At 53.4% G+C, this 17,197-nt stretch overlaps 2 protein-coding genes and 1 non-coding gene across 10 annotated transcripts in view; 1 reads left to right on the top strand and 2 right to left on the bottom strand.

The window, feature by feature from the left end:
* Window positions 1-7: 7 nt before the first annotated feature.
* PCGF2 (polycomb group ring finger 2) lies at window positions 8-11,518 on the bottom strand. Of its 8 annotated transcripts, XM_011384309.2 has the most exons (12): window positions 11,065-11,231; window positions 10,746-10,837; window positions 10,336-10,432; window positions 5,098-5,248; window positions 4,401-4,497; window positions 4,057-4,112; window positions 3,927-3,977; window positions 3,613-3,721; window positions 3,409-3,463; window positions 3,222-3,320; window positions 2,154-2,234; window positions 8-1,598 (listed from the first exon to the last, which is right to left on the bottom strand). In XM_011384309.2, exons 4-12 carry the CDS (start codon window positions 5,207-5,209, stop codon window positions 1,221-1,223), a joined length of 1,038 nt encoding a protein of 345 aa, XP_011382611.1. In that variant the 5' UTR covers window positions 5,210-5,248; window positions 10,336-10,432; window positions 10,746-10,837; window positions 11,065-11,231; the 3' UTR covers window positions 8-1,220. The 8 variants fall into 8 exon arrangements, with proteins under 8 accessions (XP_011382611.1, XP_011382613.1, XP_011382615.1 ...); XM_011384311.2 differs by lacking the exon at window positions 10,336-10,432 and having other exon boundaries at window positions 11,065-11,232; XM_011384313.2 differs by lacking the exon at window positions 10,336-10,432 and having other exon boundaries at window positions 3,222-3,317; window positions 11,065-11,230.
* Window positions 11,519-14,650: 3,132 nt separating this feature from the next.
* TRNAN-GUU lies at window positions 14,651-14,724 on the bottom strand. The gene has a single exon. It is a non-coding gene; the product is annotated as a tRNA-Asn (tRNA).
* Window positions 14,725-15,488: 764 nt separating this feature from the next.
* Window positions 15,489-17,197, top strand: part of PSMB3 (proteasome subunit beta 3) — a 7,922-nt gene continuing 6,213 nt past the window's right edge. Inside the window, exons 1-2 of the mRNA XM_023525554.1 lie at window positions 15,489-15,662; window positions 15,982-16,164. Coding sequence (XP_023381322.1) covers window positions 15,660-15,662; window positions 15,982-16,164 — 186 coding nt within the window. The 5' untranslated portion in view covers window positions 15,489-15,659. The remainder of the gene's footprint in view (window positions 15,663-15,981; window positions 16,165-17,197) is intronic.

Genomic DNA, 17,197 nt, shown 5'->3' with positions numbered 1-17,197 from the left:
GGCTCTGGAGAGTATGCAGCATTTATTACAAAGCCAGGAGATACAGATGTCCCAGGGCAGGAGGAGAGTACAGTCATAGCACCTCACACAACCCCAACCACCTAGACTGTGAGAGTCTTGCCTCCTCACCTCCCTGATCTATGTGCACTGGAAGAAAACAGGTGGGCAGGAATCTGCTGGGGTCTGCTCCTCAGGGGGTGGTCCACTGACCTCTCTGGATGGAGTCGAGGACAGAGCTTACAAGTGTCTGTCTTCTTGTGCTTTTAGATGCCCCTGTGGCTCTTTCCTGACTCAGCCTCAGCTCAGGGCGGGGAAGGGACTAGAGAACTGTTTGCCTTTGGCAGAATCTGGGGTCTGTGCTTGTGTGAGATTAACCCTACTCTACTCTCCACTACAGGCCCCCAAGTGAGACTTTACCACCAGCCTTGCTAGTCAGGGTTCCTGGTTGGGGGTTGGGGCACAAGGGGGTAAAGCAGTTCACAATGCTAAAGCCACAGTGGAATTTCAAGGTCTGAGGCCTCCCATGGCCTTAATCTTTTCCACAAGAAAAATGACACAAAGGCCACACACACGGGGGGGAAAAAAAAAGGCAGAACTATCTATTCTTTGCACAAAGTTTCCACTGCAAGAGGAGGAGGTAAGGGAGATGCCATATCCACTGCCCACTCACTCCTCAGCACCAGGGGATAAACTGCATTTATAAAAGGCACTGTCTTATCAATTCTCTGGACATTCAACAATGGGGCAGGTGGCACTGGTCGGGTTGGGACAGGACAGCAGCCAAGATGGGGAGAGAAAGAGGGTAGACCCCATACATAGCCAGTTAGAGTTGTACCTAAAGCTTTGGGGGCCGGTGGGCCCTATCTGCCTTGGGAAACAGAAGAAGAATGAGGCAGAGCTTTACTGAGCCTCAAGTGGCCTCTCTAGTCCATCTCCAGGCACCCCCAAAAAGAGAGTAGAGCAAATTACACAAGACTCCCTAAAAATGAACACCCCACCCTCCCACATACACACACATTTAAATTAATCTGGTTGGTCCATAGAAAATAAGTATGTATATTTGGTTTTTCCTATGTACATATATATATAGATTTATTTATAAAACCCACCTCCCACCTCTAAGGTGGAAGGAGCTGGGGAAGGTAGAAGAGGTGGAAAAAGGGGCCCAAAAAGCGGAGGGGTAGAGACACATGGCTGGAAAAGGAGGGAGGTCCCTTTCCTCAAGTTAAGGGGGGCACAGGAGCTCCATTGACAGTCATCTTGCGCCCCCTGCTGGTGGAGGATGGTGTCTGCAGGCAGTTCGAGGTGCCCCCGTTGGTAGCTGTGGTGACCCCACTGGCTGCTGAAGCGGGAGTTGGGGAGGTAGGGTGGGTGGCTGGGGGCCCATGGGAGCTGGGAGAGCCATGGGAGGGGGTGGCTGGGCTGGGCAAGGAGGAAGAGGTGGCCGGCAAGGTGGCAGGGCTGGGAGCCTTGTCGCTGACTGACTCACACTCGGATGCCCCACTGGTGTTGGTGCCCTCGGATGGGGTGGGCGCTGTGGGCAAGGTGAGCCGCTTGCAGGCTGGCTGGACCCGATACTTGAGGGGGAGAGGGCCATTCTGCAGGGAGAGTGGGGGGAGAGAGACAGGGAAGGGGAGGGGTCAAGACAAAGGCCAACTGCCGCCCACCTTCACCCAGCAATGCCCAAACAGGAAGAAAATAAAGGTCCGGGCCTTGGAGAGAGAGATCACACAGAATAGGAGGACCTAGGAAAAGTGAGACTGAGCGAGGAAGGCCGGAGCGACAGGGTCACACAAGACCCAGAGAGAAACAGAAAGTGTAAGACCAGAGACTGGAGAGAAAATGAGAGGGAAGCCAAAGAACAGAAAGCAACATTTACTCCATAGCCATCGGACCCTCTTTTCTGACCCCAAAAGGGGGCACATAATCTGCCCCAAGGATCCTTTTCTCCTTCCGATTGTGGGAGGTCATCAGAGATGGCCCGGTATGGTGGGCCACCTGAACATGGCTAGCTCATGGGACGAAAGATGAACTGTCTGTGATTAGAGCAGGGTGGCCCATGTGGTCACTGTGGCCACAGACCAATGCCGGACCTGCAGGGGTCCCCTCCCAGACCTGCCCCCATCCACTCTGCACTGCTCCACCCTGCTCACCCGCCGCCAGGGGTAGATGTAGGCAATATCCATGAGGGTGTAGTATTCCTTCAGTGGCTCATCCTCGTATAGAACCTCCACCTGGAGGGGGAGAGGGAGAACATTATGACCCTGGCCAGGATTAAGGTTCGGGCCATCTGGCAAAGAAGCTCCAAGCTAGGAGTCTTGAGGGTGGGGGTGGGGGTCAAGTGGACTTGTAGGTGGTCCCTCATTACTCTGGGGTTTCATGGTAGATTTGACTTCCTCATCAGAGTTGTCCCAACATAACTCCTGACCACCAGGTGAGAAGGGATCCAGAGAAGACACCCACATCATTAACAACTCCCTGCCCCCAGTCATCCGCACAGCCATCTGGATCCCTTAATGTACCTGGTAGGTCACCCAGAGAAGCTACTGGACAAAGAAAAGACCCAGGTGAGAAGGATGTCATAGAACACTGGCTCTCACCCAGGCTGCACAGTAGAATCACTCAGGGAGCTTTAAAAATACCAATGCTTGGATCTTACCCCTAGAGAATGATTTAACTGGTATGACATGAGTGGGGTTTTGAACCTCCCCACTTGATTCCAACGTGCAGCAAAGTTTGGGGTCCACTGTCCTAGACCCTTGACACTCAAGGTGTGCTCTGTGGATCAGTAGCATTGGCAGCATCTGAGAGCTTGCTGGAAATGCAGAATCTACTGAATCAGAATCTGCATTTTAACAAGTTCTCTAGGAGATCACAGACACATTCAAGTTTAAGAAGCAATGTCCTAGAGTTCTGTTGGAATTTCAGACTGGCCTTTCTTTTGGCCAACTGGCCCCAGATTTTTGCACATATACTTCTGTATGCATGTGGATGCACACACACACATACCACCTTGTTTCCATGTACCTCTACACACCGGTTTCAGGAGATGCAGACTGCCCCATGCTAATCTTGGTTTCAATTACCCTTCTACTTGAGCTCAATTACACAACCAGGTAAGCTCTTGGTGACACCTAGCCGACCCTGAACAATGGGATGCAAAGATTGTCAGACACACCCACCCACCGACATTCACTTTTCAAAAGAGCCCAGGGACTCACCTTGTACTTGCTGGGCACATCCATCTTGTTTCGGAGAAATTTGGCAAGATGCATGACGGTCATGGCTGCAGGACATCGCAGGAAGCGCACCCCTGTCTGCTGGGGGAGAGGCACCCCAGGGCTGCGGTCCACCCCACGCACTCTCTCCCAGCCAACATCCCACTCCTGGGCAGGCCCCAGCACTCACCTTCTCCTTATCGCCATCCCCATTCTCCAGGGGGCCCTTCTTCTCTTCCCGGTCCCTAGAGAAATAGAAAGAATGAAGCTACAGAGACCCTGGTTCAAGAAGGCTTCTCTAGAAGGCCCTCCCTCCCAGGGGAATGGGGGAGGACAGGAGAAGCGGGCAACATAGCCTAGGACCCCTAAAGGACCAGGCATGGGTCAGACTTGCCTGACAGCTTCATAGAACTCGATGGAGAGGCTGACAATCTCGTCGTCACTCAGAGCCCCCTTCTCCTGCTCCAGGACCTCGCCACGGTCCTCATTGGAGCCGTTGGGGACTGCAAAGGAGAGAACTCTGAGAAGTTGGCCTAGGATAGGGGAAAGAAACCCCACCAAGGACCCTGGATCTCGAAGCTCAGCAGGGCGAGGCTGGGGAGGCAGCGCAGTGGTGGACGACAGCCCTCTGCATCCAGCCCTAATGCCTGGGGCAGCGCCACACACTCATATTGTCCCAGACCTGGAAGCACACACGCACGAACTCACCTTCTGTCAGAGGGTACGCTGCATAAAAATCCCGCCGCCGTTTCATCTCATCTGAAAGAAGGAAGCAGGGTGAAGGAGCAACAGGCTGGGAAGAGGAGGGCGGTGGGCAGGAGGAAGGGGGTGTGGATACCTTTAAAAAGCCCAGGGACCAATTTGTAGACGATGTCTTGGAGAGTTTTGTCAGATCTGGGAAAAAAAATATACAGGGGCCTGTCAGCAACCACCATACCCTGATCGCCCCAGCCAGGGACCCCACCCCTCACCTCCTCTCCTTAGATTCAGAGCCCAGCCTTCAGGTCCCTGAAGACCTGGTCTTTACCCCTCTAGTATTTCTCATCTGGATACAACCCAGAGGAAGGGAAGGGGCCTAACACTTCTCCCCCACCTGCCACCTTGGCTACAGGAACAAGGAGGGCTGAGGGACAGAGAGCTGACCCAGAGGATCACAGGCAGGAGGGGCAGTGCCAGGCCCACCTGATGCTCAGCAATGGCCGGGTCTTATGGACTTGCACATCACACATGGGGCAGTACTTGTTGGTCTCCAGGTAGCGCACGATGCAGGTTTTGCAGACTTAAGGGAGATGGAGAGAGGGTGGAGAGTCAGATCCCCCTTCATAATCAGGCCCAGCCCCCACACCCTCTGCTCAGGTTCAGGTATCCCTTCTTCTCCACCTTGTCCCCACAGTTCAGAGGCCCAACATAGTCCTGTTTTGCACAGATGGCAACTGCCCCATATCCATCCTTGGAGGGGGCAGGTGTGTGTGTGTGTGTGTGTGTGTGTGTGGCCAATATCATGTGTCATGTGTAAGGTGAGCCCCAAGTGCCAAGCTCCCCTTGTGGAGTACAAAACAAGAGCCAGCCTGTTAGACATCTCCCAGGGTCCTTGACCCCTTGCCACCAAGCCCAGAGTGCACAGCAGGGGTACCTGCATCTTCAGGGGGTGAAATTTCAGCCACAAAGATTTTAGATGAAAGTTCCTGAAATGAATTTCTGGGCTGAAACCACCAGCCTCCCCTCCCCAACAACCTCTCTGTGACCTCGGGACCCCCACCAGACACATGGACATGTTCACTCTTCAGGGTGAAGCCTGTGTGTGCCTTCCCTGGGCAGTGCCCTCCCTACCTGGGAAGAGGCGACCCACCCTGAGAAATAGCCCCTCCACCCAACTCACAGGAATGCAAACACTCCACGATGGTCGTGGCGTCGATGAAGTATCCCCCACATAGGGCACACATGAGGTGAGGGTTCAGCTCTGTGATTTTGATCCGTGTGGTCCGATGCATGATGTCAGGAAGTAGGGTGAGGGGCTAAGGAGCGTCACCCTGGGAAGTAAATGTGGCATCAGAAACTCAGAGATCCAACGTCTCTCCCTGAGCCCAAAGCCTCTTCTCTCTGCCTTCAAGGCCGATTGGGTGGATGCATGGGCTGGTACCTTCTGTCTCCCTGTGGGTGTTCACAGGGTGCCCAGGGCTCTGGAGATTCACCCAACCTTGAGCAATAAGGTCAGGCTCCACCTCAGACCATAGGAAGTAATACGCAACTCTCCAGAGGATGTGGGGAGGCAGGAAAATGGAAAAGAACAGACTTTTTAAAAATCTCCCTAATCCCAATTCATTCATTCAAGTTAGTGCTAGGAGATATGAAGAAATTCAGATAAATAAGCTAGTGCCCTGAACTTCAAGAAAATAAAAGGAAAATAATAGTGTCCCTGCCTCCTCACTCCCTCTGTATAAGTGCGAGACCCCTAACTTAGTCTTTCTATTCCATCCTATCCTACCATCCCATCCACTCCTCCAGGAAGCCTTTCCCAGAAACACTATGGGCATGGGCTACCCTAAATTTGAAGGGACACCCCATCATTTGTCCTCTACTCTGCATCCAGCCCCGACTCCAGAGCAACAATCTGAACATCCATAACAGGTGGACCATGTGGGTTCCAGTCCTGGTACTCAGGCAGAAAATACTAAGGACAGTCCTTACATGCCCAAAGTGGAGACCATGCAGCTCCACCTGTGCCCATGAGCACACAGGCCCAGGAACCCACCCTCCCATGCACACGTGGGAATTTCCTCATGTGGGCACTGCTCACCATCTCCCACCTGGTGCCATCTCTGCAACCTGTCCAGGCCATCCAGTTAGACCACAGGCTCTCAGAGACGCCTGCCAAAGCTAGGCAATAAGTTCCCTGTCCCCAGCCCACCTGAGCATCCAGCCAGGCCCAGGCCCTTTGCCAGGGAGGTCAGGCAAAGCCCACCTCTGGATTGGCTGGTGTGCTTGCTTCTCCATATGAAAATCAAAGCTGCACCTAGAAGGGACAGCCCCTCCCTTCTTCCTCTTTCCTAGATTAAAAGCTCAAGGGGTGGGGCTTGGGAGAGTGGCCAAGCCCCAACGGCTCCTTTACAACATACACCCTTCACTTCTCTGAAACATTTCTAAAGCCACCACATTGGGTTTTCTAGGACCAGAAATTCACAGCCAGGATCAGCAGTTTCTATAGAGACCCCAGGATGAGTCTGGCCAGGACCCAAACAGCCAACAGAGGCTGGCCAGAGACCGAAAGAGATGGAGAGACACAAAGGCCACATATGGGAAAGACACCAAGATGCAGGGCAGACAAAGGGAACAAGCAAGCAAGCCCGGAGAGCCAGAGGAGACACAGTGGCCAAGACCTGCAGACCCAGCCAGAGGAAAGGAGTTCCCACCTCACATAGGGTGGCCCCGTCCTGCGTTCCCTGGAGGGGTTCCCCCTTCACAATTATGTAGCAGGCTTGCTGGCAACTCTACTGTTTGGTAGTTTCCATAGTAACCCTGTCCCTGGCAAGATGCCCAAATATTATTACAACCATTCAGAGGAGAGAACAAACTCTAAGTGGCCGTTTCACTGAGTGCGTAATATCCATCGGATGTGTACGTGCCATCTGGGCTTCCAAAGGTATTTTGTGTGACTGCTTGTTGCATGTGTGCGTGCGTGCGTGTGTGTGTGTGTGTGTGTGCGTGCACGCGCGCGCGCACGCGCGCGCGCACGCGCATGTGCAGCCAGAAACAAAACATTTTGGGGTCTGATAATGCTGGGGGTCCAGGATGCTATTGGTGAATCTCATACCCGCTTCTCTTTCTGTCACCCTCTCACATATGTACATATATGCAAACACATAGTGCTTCATACTGTTTTAGCCACCTCATTCACACACTTGCTATGTTTTCAAACAGACACTTGCTCTTAAAAACTCCCATATAGTACCTGCCAGGCAGACTATAGCTTCAACACACAGGAGCTCCGAGGCACATGGCCATGACCCACCTCCTCAAGCATTTCTATGGATTCAGGCCCAGACTATCCCTCAAGCTCCTTTCTAAATGTACAGGTGAAGGAAAGAGCCGTGGTGCTTATCGAAGGAATGAAATATTTCTCTTTCTCCCCTTTAAGAAAAGAGCCCCCTATGACACTCCCTGCTCCCCCCACCCACCCCATCCTCAGGGCCTCAGACTATTACCTCTGAGGCTGGGGGTGGGGAGAAGCCCTGATTGGTTCCTCACCTGATTGCCATGGTTACTTGCCAGCAGGTGCCAAGAACTGTAAACAGAAGTTCTATTCCCTCATGCACCCCCTCCCCATCTTCCTGAAACAGGAAGCCTCAGGGCCCTACACCTGACACCCAATTCCTCCCCAGCTGAAATTGGCTGGTGTGTTGTAGGAAGGAGAGGGAAGAGGGGTGATGGGTGGCTGGACTGCCAGCATCATCACTTTAGGGAAGCGGCTGGGGGATGGCAACAGCCTGAGGGAGACAGAGAGGGAGAGACAAATCCAAGAAGTATTCAATAAAGGGAAACCAAGAGCCATTTGGAAGTGGCCTCTGTGGAGCTCTGAGGGCTCTAACCAGTCCCCACAGTGGACCTGAGTACTATCTTCCATCCCCAATGCCTTCTCCCATCCAGGGGCCAAGCCCTTCAGTATATTCTATCCCCAAACCACGGCTTTTCAAGGGCACAATAGTTGGGCAGCCCATGTTCCTGGCTCCTGGGGCCCCAGTCTCGGCTATAGTGATAGGAAAGGAGCTTGATCAGCACCCCATTCCAACTCCATCTTGCCAGTCCTGGCATTTGTCTTTCCCCATCTTCAAAGTCCCCTACTAACAGAGACCACCCTGCTATCTGTTATAACCAAGCACTTTCTGGAAGCTTCCCTAAGACTGAGGCCTCTCTCTCTCTGTCAGTTTTTTTCATTTTCCCCTGCAAAAATAGTCTCTGATAACCCAGAAGTCCCTTTGCTCCTTTGGATGCCCGGCTATAGCTTTCTTTGCTCTTCCTTACCTCCAAATGAAATTAGCCCAACTCCCTCACTAGAAAATCTCCAGGTCTTAGGAAAAGTCACTCAAGGTCACATCCAGACATCTAGAACTGCAGAAGTAGAAGGGATCTTAGAAAGCATCTTGCCCAATCCTTTCATTTTATAGATGAAGAAACTCACAAAGAAGTGACTTGTCTAAGGTCATACAGCAACAGAGCAGCAGTCCTAGGACTAAAAACTGACTGACTCCCAGTCCAATGCTCTTTACACACTGGCACTGAGGCCAGGCTCCCCACTCATCTAAAGAACCAATAAGCCTGGCCTGATTCCATCCAAGCAGGTGGAAGATAGGAGATTCCAGGTTCCCTAGAAAGACCGCTCAGTGAGCTTTCTGGAAGCGGGGGGTCCAAGTCCAGCCAAAACATGACCAGCAGCACTTTCTCACATGCAGTAGGAAGAGGGAGCAGAGGCTAATCACCTCACCCCACTTCCATGGTACAGAGAGGGAAACCGAGGCTTCATGGAAACACAGTGAGCCAGAGTGTACCATCAAGAGGCATACCCTGGGTCACAAGAGTCCATCTCTCTCCCAACTGTGTGGGTGCAACTATGCAAGCCCTGTGTATTCATGGGGGGTCCACCTGGGGGCACTGTCAACCTCTCAATCTTTTCTGATCTTCGACCCTGGGACAAGGATCTGCTCCCCCACCAGATTCTAGCCTCCTGAAGCTGGGCTCACTCTACCCTCCCTCCCTTTCCCACCTCTCAGCTTCCTAAGATCAAAGACAAAAACCCAAAATATACGCACAGCTACAATTGCCAGATACACACGCAGAGAGACACACCCCCTCCATCTCTCTAACTCACAACACAGACCAGACAGACACAAGATACACATGCAAGCACACGCCAGATAGTTGGACAGACATACACACAGATACACCAGGCCAGACATACCCCAACACACATACAACCAGATTAGAGCCAAGACCACATTTGCCAGATGCATAGCAACCTCATCTATAAGTACACAGTCTGACATTCCCATCTGAAATCAGAGCTGCAAACACACACTAACCTTTTGTGCATCCCTGGTCCACCTACTGTAAATTATTATTATATGAGTTTTCTGGCAACAAAGGCAGTGTGGCTACCAATCTCCACTCTGGGGGCCAGAGGCTGTAGGCATAGGGTGGGCATCTGACCTGCACAAAGATGTAACCTCTTCCTGTTCAGGCTCTCCATTCCCATGGCAACAGCTCCATCCACCAAGATCTCTCAAGCACGGCCAGGGGCAGCAGAGAGCCCCTCTTCCTGCCCACCCCCTAAGACTTCAACTTGAACCCCACTCAGCCTCACAGTGTCTGGATCCTGAGTCTCAAGTCTCACCTGGGGTGTTTCCTGCCTCATTCCAAAAACAGCTAGCTCGAAGCCCACAACTCCCAACTCCAAACCAGGAAACCCCTGGGAAAACTTCCCCACCAAAAAGCTGCAACACAGCTGGCTTTATGCTCCTTTTCCAAGTACTAACACCTTGAAACAGAGTGGAAGGAGAAGAGAAATTAAGTTTCAGGAACAGATACAAACAGCAAGAGGTCCAGAGAAGGAGGCATCAGAACCGAGTATGAGACAACCAAGAGGCTCCCCTACCCCCAGCGACAGAAAGTCCTGGAGAGACTCAAGCAACATGGGGTTAGGGGGTAACTCTGAGAGACAAAGACCAGGGGCAAGCGCGAGATAGCGCTTCCACAATATTTACAGGCAGATTCACCACCCCAGGCCTCCTCCAGCCATCCGGAGCAATTCTGGGCAGATGGGGGCCATGGGGGAGAGGGAGAGGCATGCCTAGGCCCACCGTGGAAACAGGAGGGGCAGGGGTGTCTGTTTGCCGAGGGGTCCCACCCGCTCAGTTAGCAGCAAGAGGGCCTAGGAAGGGAGGGGGCAGCCTGGCTCCCCGATGTTAGAGGGGCCAGTCGGTCAGACCCCTCCTGCCTCCAAAGGCGGTGAGAAATATAGAGATAAATCTCCCCCTATCTCCATTCTACCCCCGCCCCGGCTGCCCCCGCCCCAAAGCCTGGGTCAGAGAATCAGGGACCCCAGTTACCGGGTGGCTGTTCCTACCTTCCCTAGAGCCAAACTTTCGGCGGGGCCCAAGGAGGGGTGTTCCGGAGAAGGAGGCTCTGCTGAGGTGGTTAGGGAGGGGGCGGGGCGCCCAGTCCTGGGATGGGGGGGAAAGGGACCGGCTGGGGGAGGTGCCAGAGAGTACCCGGCCTGGGGCAGGGAAGAGCGCCCTCCTCCGGTCCTATAGCAATCAAAAAAGCATGTCCCCTTCCTCCGGGCCTCAAGTCCTTGCGCGTCCCCGACGCCCGGGTGCGGAAGAAGCAGAGAGCGACCCCTCACCAGATCAAGGAGGGTAGTGGGGTAGAAGCCAGGGCTGCTCTGGCTCCTGGGGAGGGGTAGGGGGACAGAGATCCACCCCAGCACGTAGCCCCAAAGGCCTTGTGGCTGCCTCGGACCCTCCCCCTCTCTACCTCGGGAGCAGGTCTAGGAGGGGGCTGCGGCACAAAGAGGTGGTGGTCGAGAGAGACGCCAATCGTTAAAAGGGGGAATCCACTTCGGCCATCTTGGAAGGGAAAAAAGAGAAAAGGGGGGAGAAAAAAGGAGAAAGGCAGACGGGGCGAGCTAGATAGGGGCCGGCGGGGGTGGGGCGCAGAGGCGAGCAGCAGGCCGGGCTCCGAGCCTCCCCCTCCCACGGGTGTGTAAAGAGGATGCACCGCCCCCCCCCCATTCGAATTCCCAGATGGTTACGGGCAGGAAGAGGAAAGGAAAGGGCAGTCTGCGTCCGCTTACCTGGGTTCGGGGTCCGGTGGGTCTCGGGGAGGGGGGGATGGGAGGGGGAGGGAAGGGAGGGGAGGGGGGCCGCAGCCGTGTCGCTCACGCGGGCGGCAGGAGGGGAGAAACCTACGCTAAGAAAGGAGTTTGTGAAAGCAGCTTGGGGTGGGAGGGAGAGAGGGGAGGGGAGGGGACGGATGGGGGGAGGGGAGGGACCGGGCTTGGGGGGGACAAAATGGCTTTTTTCCTTCAGACAAGAGTAGGTCCCGCCCACTACTCACCCACGTGACCTCATTCCTTTAGGGTGTTTGCAGAGAGGGGCCGAGAAGGAGGGGGAGAGGCTAAAGCGATGCCCCCCCCACCGGGTACTAAGCCCCCCAAACTAGGCCATGACCTCACCTTTCTCAAACATCCCCTGACCCTGGAGGATAAATACTCTTCTCTGTTAACCTTCGCAACTCACCGTCCCCGCCCCTCAAGAATACGTGTGCGCCCCCCACCCCCTGACCCTGCGATCCCCGCCCCTAGTTAGGGCGCCTAGAAAATGGTGAAATGAGGACTGGGCTGCAGTCTTCCAGCGTCGGCTTCAGCCAAAGGGCGCTGGGCTCGGGCGGGGGACGCGACGCCGTGGCCACGCGTCCGGGTTATTTTCATTCACTCTAAGTGACACTCCCTCAAAATTAATAACTGCATTTGTAAGAGATGGCCTGTCCTCCCCACCATCGTCCCTCTCGGCTGCCTGATCACTGGCACCAAACAGAGCACCCTGGGACCCAGCCCGGGGCGTCTCGGGGGAGCAAACTGGCGGGTGACACAGAGGGTGGAGGGGGATGTTTCGTGGCGCGGTATCGGTTGCTGTGGTAGAAGCCGCCGTCCCCGGCGTGGAGAAAAATGGAACGCAGCCCGTGCCAGGAGACGAGCCGAAGACGAGGATCAGGCCTTGGGCCTGGGACGCAATAACCCTGCCGAATGCGAGAGCTCCGTATAAACTAGAAAACTAGGCGCCAGAGCTGGAAAGTGGGCCCGCGCTTTTTTCCCTGCCTCGCGCTGGTTCCCGCATTTTTCGCCCCGGCACGTATCGCGCTCGGCGCTCGGCGCTGCTGGTGCGCCTCCCTCGCGGCGACGGCGGGAGGAGCCGGGCGAGCGCAGAGGCGGTGGGTGCGGGCCGACTCCGACCGTCGCTCCGGTCTCCAGTGGCTCCCCCCGCGGGGAGAGAACGAAGAGGGAAGCTTAAGCCGGAGGAGCGGCTAAAGCCGGCGCCGGGGAAGCTAATCGATACTACGTTCCGGCGACGACGGAGGACCTGCCTCGTTAGGACGGTCGATTCGGTTATTAGTCAAGATTTATTGGAGATGGTCATTGTGTCTGTCCCTCCAAAGACCTCGATCATCCGGCCAGAAGCACCATTAAGTGCACTGGCGGTGGCTGGTTCGAGTTAGGAAATTGGGAGACGAATCTTCGGCAAGCGTCGGAGCGCCTGCCTCCTCCTCCTTCTTCCCTCCTCGCTCGCAGCTCAGGCCCACCCAAAGCTGGGGCCCGCGGACTGCATGCATTCACTCTTTGGCCGGCGACCAGGAGATCTGTAGACACTGGCCGCCAAATGACCCCAGCATCAGCCTTCAGCCCAGACTGGCCAAAAGAGGGCTAGAATGAAGAAGAAGAGGGAGAGAGATTTCTGCACAGTGGGGGTGGTCTGAAGACCTGGGGGAGAATCAGGTCACCTGCTCCCCTGTCTTTGTACATGGAGACACGGAGTTCGCCGCCCTTCATGAAAAGGAGGCTCTTGGCGTAGACAAGCCCACTGTCCCTAGGGCAAGTGCGTCACCTGCATCTTAGACTCTGCCAGAAAAGATCCGCGCACCCTTCTCTGTCCCGCAACTGCCCTACCCGATGGGGAGCGCAGCAGGAACTCCCTCCTGGCCTGCCACTCCTTTCGGGCTAGAGGATTCCAGGCAAGAGAAACCTGTAGGGGCTTCGCAGAGATCTCGCAGAGATCACAATCCACCGGGCATCGGAAGGCTGCCCTTAGGTGTGTGCGTGTGGTGGGGGAATATCCTCTACTAGGAAAAGGGCTGACATCCTGAGTCCCCATTGCGGCCCTTTAATCCTAGAGTGCTGCCTCAGGGGGCCACGATGCTCACTGGAGGTCTATTCACTTGTTCTTCGGTTATTAAACACTACTCAGGAGCAAACTGCAAAGCAGGCGGAACATACTGAAACCTCACTACCCACTAAAACTTCGTTTTAGTAATTTCCATCCTGGGCAACAGGTCCCCACATCCCCGGTTTAGCAAGAGAAACTTTCTGGTTTAGCAGAACTTTCTGACCCAACCCTATTCACATCTGACTTCGGTTTCTGGACAAAGAAGCACCTGTCATGTGTCAATGTCAAATACTGCGCTAGGCACAGAGGACTTAAGCTAATGGGCCTGGCTTTACCCCACAGGGGGCTCACAGGCTGGTAGGGGGCAAACCCAAAGGGTTACACAGCCTGTCCCGTTAGCTTCCATGGCACCGTGTAGCCTCGGATTTGCCGCCACCCATAATGTGGACACTGGATAGGGAAAGGCAAGCACTGGGAAGGCCTTTCAGAGGAGGTCTCCTTTGAGCCTAATCTTGAGAAGAGACTAGATATCGAAGAAAACTGATTGAGTCCTTTGATTAACTCCTTCGTAAAAGTGGAGTTCCCCACCCCGTGCCCTCAGATGCGCCTCTGACAGACGTTAGGTGCCAATGCTTCACTTGAATTCTGCATTAGCTGTAGTATTCCACGTGGTCCTGTACCTGACAACTACCCATCAGAAGAGTCATTGGGTCTGTCATAGACTAGAAACTTCTAAAAGGCAAGAACCCCGGAAACTCAGGTAATTATTTCCAGCACATACCAACAGTTACTACCAGGATAAGATCCTCTGGAAGATGACAACGGTAGGAGAGGGCGGCTCCTCTAGTGATTTTATGACTCTCTTTACCTGTGTTCTTTACTCCTCCTCTCCCAATGTCCTTTGTCAGTTTCTGGATCTCTTTCTCCATCCTCCTCACTTATGTGTGTATTTCTAAGAAAAGAATTGTTTTGTTGTTTTCTTTTTTCTGATGCTTCTCATAGTAACTGCTTCTCTTTTCCTCCTCTCCATTTTCTCCGGGTCTTCCACTCACCTCGCCTATTTCCTCTGCCATGCCTCCTTTTTCTGTCTCTCTGATCACAACTGTTCTCCCTTTCTCACCTTTCTTTTCATCTCTCAGTTTGTCCCTTCTTTTGTCTCTGCGCTTTCCTCCCTCCCAAATGTGTTATTTATAGAATGTAACGTCGATGAAGCAGACAACGAAAAACTGTCCAACCTCCACTGCAAATTCATTTATAATCCTACAAAATGTGCAACCTGAAATGGATTTTGTACAGTGAGACAAAACCCTGTCTTTTCTGCTATCTAGTTTGAGGGCGGAAGGGTGGGGAGGAGGTGGAGGAAAGTGACAGAGGAATTATCCCACTACTGCTTGCACAACAAATTTTCAATTACAATGACCCTCTGATTTGCTATAGGAAAAATGTTTTGTCTGCCATTTGAATACTAAAATTGGTTTTCCAGCGGGCGGAAAACGAAAGCGTCCCTGGGTGGGCTCGAACCACCAACCTTTCGGTTAACAGCCGAACGCGCTAACCGATTGCGCCACAGAGACTACGATAATAGCTACTTTGGCGGGTAGCCGAGTCAATAGGAGAAATTATACTATGGCGCAGGAGTCAGAAGAGAAACACCGAAACGGAGCCAAGAAGTCGGATCCCGGGGAGAAAGAAGTGTTCCTGATCCAGGGACGGAAGGAAGCAGGTCGCGCATGACTTCCATTGGTTCTGGTCGGGGCAGCGCCGGCTTCCTCCGCATCTTAGATAAGGGGAAGCTCGGAACGTCCCTATTTAGGGTAATCTGAGACTTGGAGATACGTAAAGTCGACCTGTTGAGAATCCCTCAAAGCAAAACAACCTTGGGCCTCCAAACCTTCCCTTTGCAGCTGAATACCTGCTGCCGCAGAATACTTACCACGCCCTCCTCCTATCCCTCCCCCTAGCATTATTAAGTATGCACTTAATGGGCGCCTCCTAAGTGCCAGGCACCGTTCTACGCCAGTTAATATCTAGAGCCTAGCATAGTGCCTGGCACACAATCGATGTAAAGATTTCCAGAATGAATAAATGAAACAAACTAGCATGAGTAATAAGCTCGACCCGTACAGAGTGCTGATAAGCAACGGCAGCCTTTCAGCTGGGGCCGCAGCCACGTATCTCCGGCTTCAGCAGCCCACGTGCACGTAGGTCCTGTGCCCAGTCTCCCCGGTCCCGAAACCAGGTCTGCCGCGATCCCAGCATGCACTGCGACGCCAGGTTCTTCCGCATTCACAGTGACTTTTCACTTTCCTCTTTCCGCGTCTTCGTTTTTGGCTCCTCATCCAAATATCACGTGCTGGTGACTGACAGGAGTACAGCCAATAAGAAGCCAAAATGTTCCGGAAGGGTCGGCCTCTCAGCCAATAGAGAGAAAGCAGCGAGAGTGGTTGCGCAGTGAGGGCCATAGCCGGTTTGCTGGAATTGTGGCTGGAGGTCCTAACACACTGCAATCATGGTAAGATGGGGAGAGAAGAGAAAGGATACGGGGTAGGGATTGAGAAACGGGAAAGGAGTCGTGGGAGGTTTGGGAGGCGGAGAGGGCCTGGTGGTCGACTGAAAGAAGCGTCTCCGGTTTGAAGGGGAGCGCACCGCAATGAGGATCGAGGGGGTGAATGCAGCTCCTGATAGCCCCAGAGGGCTAATCTCAGAGCTGGAGTTCGGGACGTCCAGGCTGGAGGACGATCTGAACAGGAGCCTCCGGATTAGGGGCTGGGCTGGGAGCTGTGGCCGTGTTTGGCCCCTCACGCTGAGCCCCTCCGCTGTGTCTGCTCCAGTCTATTATGTCCTATAATGGAGGGGCCGTTATGGCCATGAAGGGGAAGAACTGTGTGGCCATCGCTGCCGACAGGCGCTTCGGGATCCAAGCCCAGATGGTGACAACGGACTTCCAGAAGATCTTTCCCATGGGCGACCGGCTGTACATCGGCCTGGCGGGGCTAGCCACTGACGTCCAGACTGTGTAAGTGTTGGGGGTCCCCGCCCACACCCAGGCCTCTTCTTGGACCAGCCTTGCATGGCGTCCTGAGTCCTAGTGGTCAGCCATCTACCAAAGAGCACCAGTGAGTCTGAGTCTGCCGGACACCATAAGCAATACAGAGTTGTATTCTAACCAAATTATACCAGCATTTACTCCGTGCTAGACTGTGGAAAGCACCTAACCTGCATGGACTCATTTATCCTCTCAATGCCATTACCATGGTGCTATCCTATTTTGCAGATGAGGAAAACAGGGGTCTCAGAGGGCGTCTTGCCCAAGATGCAAGCTAACTGTCAGCTGGGATCCCTTGCAAGCCTCTCTGAAGTCAAAGCCTACCCTGAGTCCCTGAAGAACTTAAGGTCTAGTTGGGAAACAAGGCAGGCATACAGAAATATAACTGACTCGTGATGAGCTGGTGCTTATTAGCTGCTAGATTAGTTATCTACTTGGCAATGGTTCTGTGATTTGAGGGAAGAGAGGACCTGGGAGATTAAATAGGTAGTTATTGGGGTGGTCTAGGTGTGAGGGTTTTGGTCCTAACCGGGTGATGGTGGTGGGATAGGAAAGGAAGGCATTTCTGAGAATTGTTGCTGACCAGCCTTCGTGGCTACTTGGATATTGTAAGGCCAAAGAATCATTCATTGAGGTTGGGGTTTGTGTCTTATCTGTTACTAGTGTGTAGACTAGTTACCTAGCATGTAGACAGTCCGGAAATGTTTTATAGATGATTTCTATTTTGAACATGTTGACCGAAATATAGGAATTGGGAGAACTAGTTTTAGAGGGAGGTGGTGACTTTGATTTTAATACCAATTTTGAGGGGACAAGGCAAACCAAGTAGAAACATCTTGCGAGTAGTTGAAATATGAAATTATATCTCAGAGCTGGAGAGGCATTGGTGAACTATTAAATTTAAGGAAACAGATTCTGAAGAGACAAAGTAGAGGGGAAAAAATAAACTGTAGTTCGAGCTGAACTCTTTAATTAGCAGTGGGGTTAGAAGAGAAGCCAGG

Source organism: Pteropus vampyrus, unplaced genomic scaffold, assembly GCF_000151845.1.
Source record: "Pteropus vampyrus isolate Shadow unplaced genomic scaffold, Pvam_2.0 Scaffold570, whole genome shotgun sequence".
Taxonomy (NCBI): Eukaryota; Metazoa; Chordata; class Mammalia; order Chiroptera; family Pteropodidae; genus Pteropus; species Pteropus vampyrus.
The sequence above is the reverse complement of the archived record's forward strand: the minus strand, read 5'-3'. Positions and strand labels throughout refer to the sequence as shown.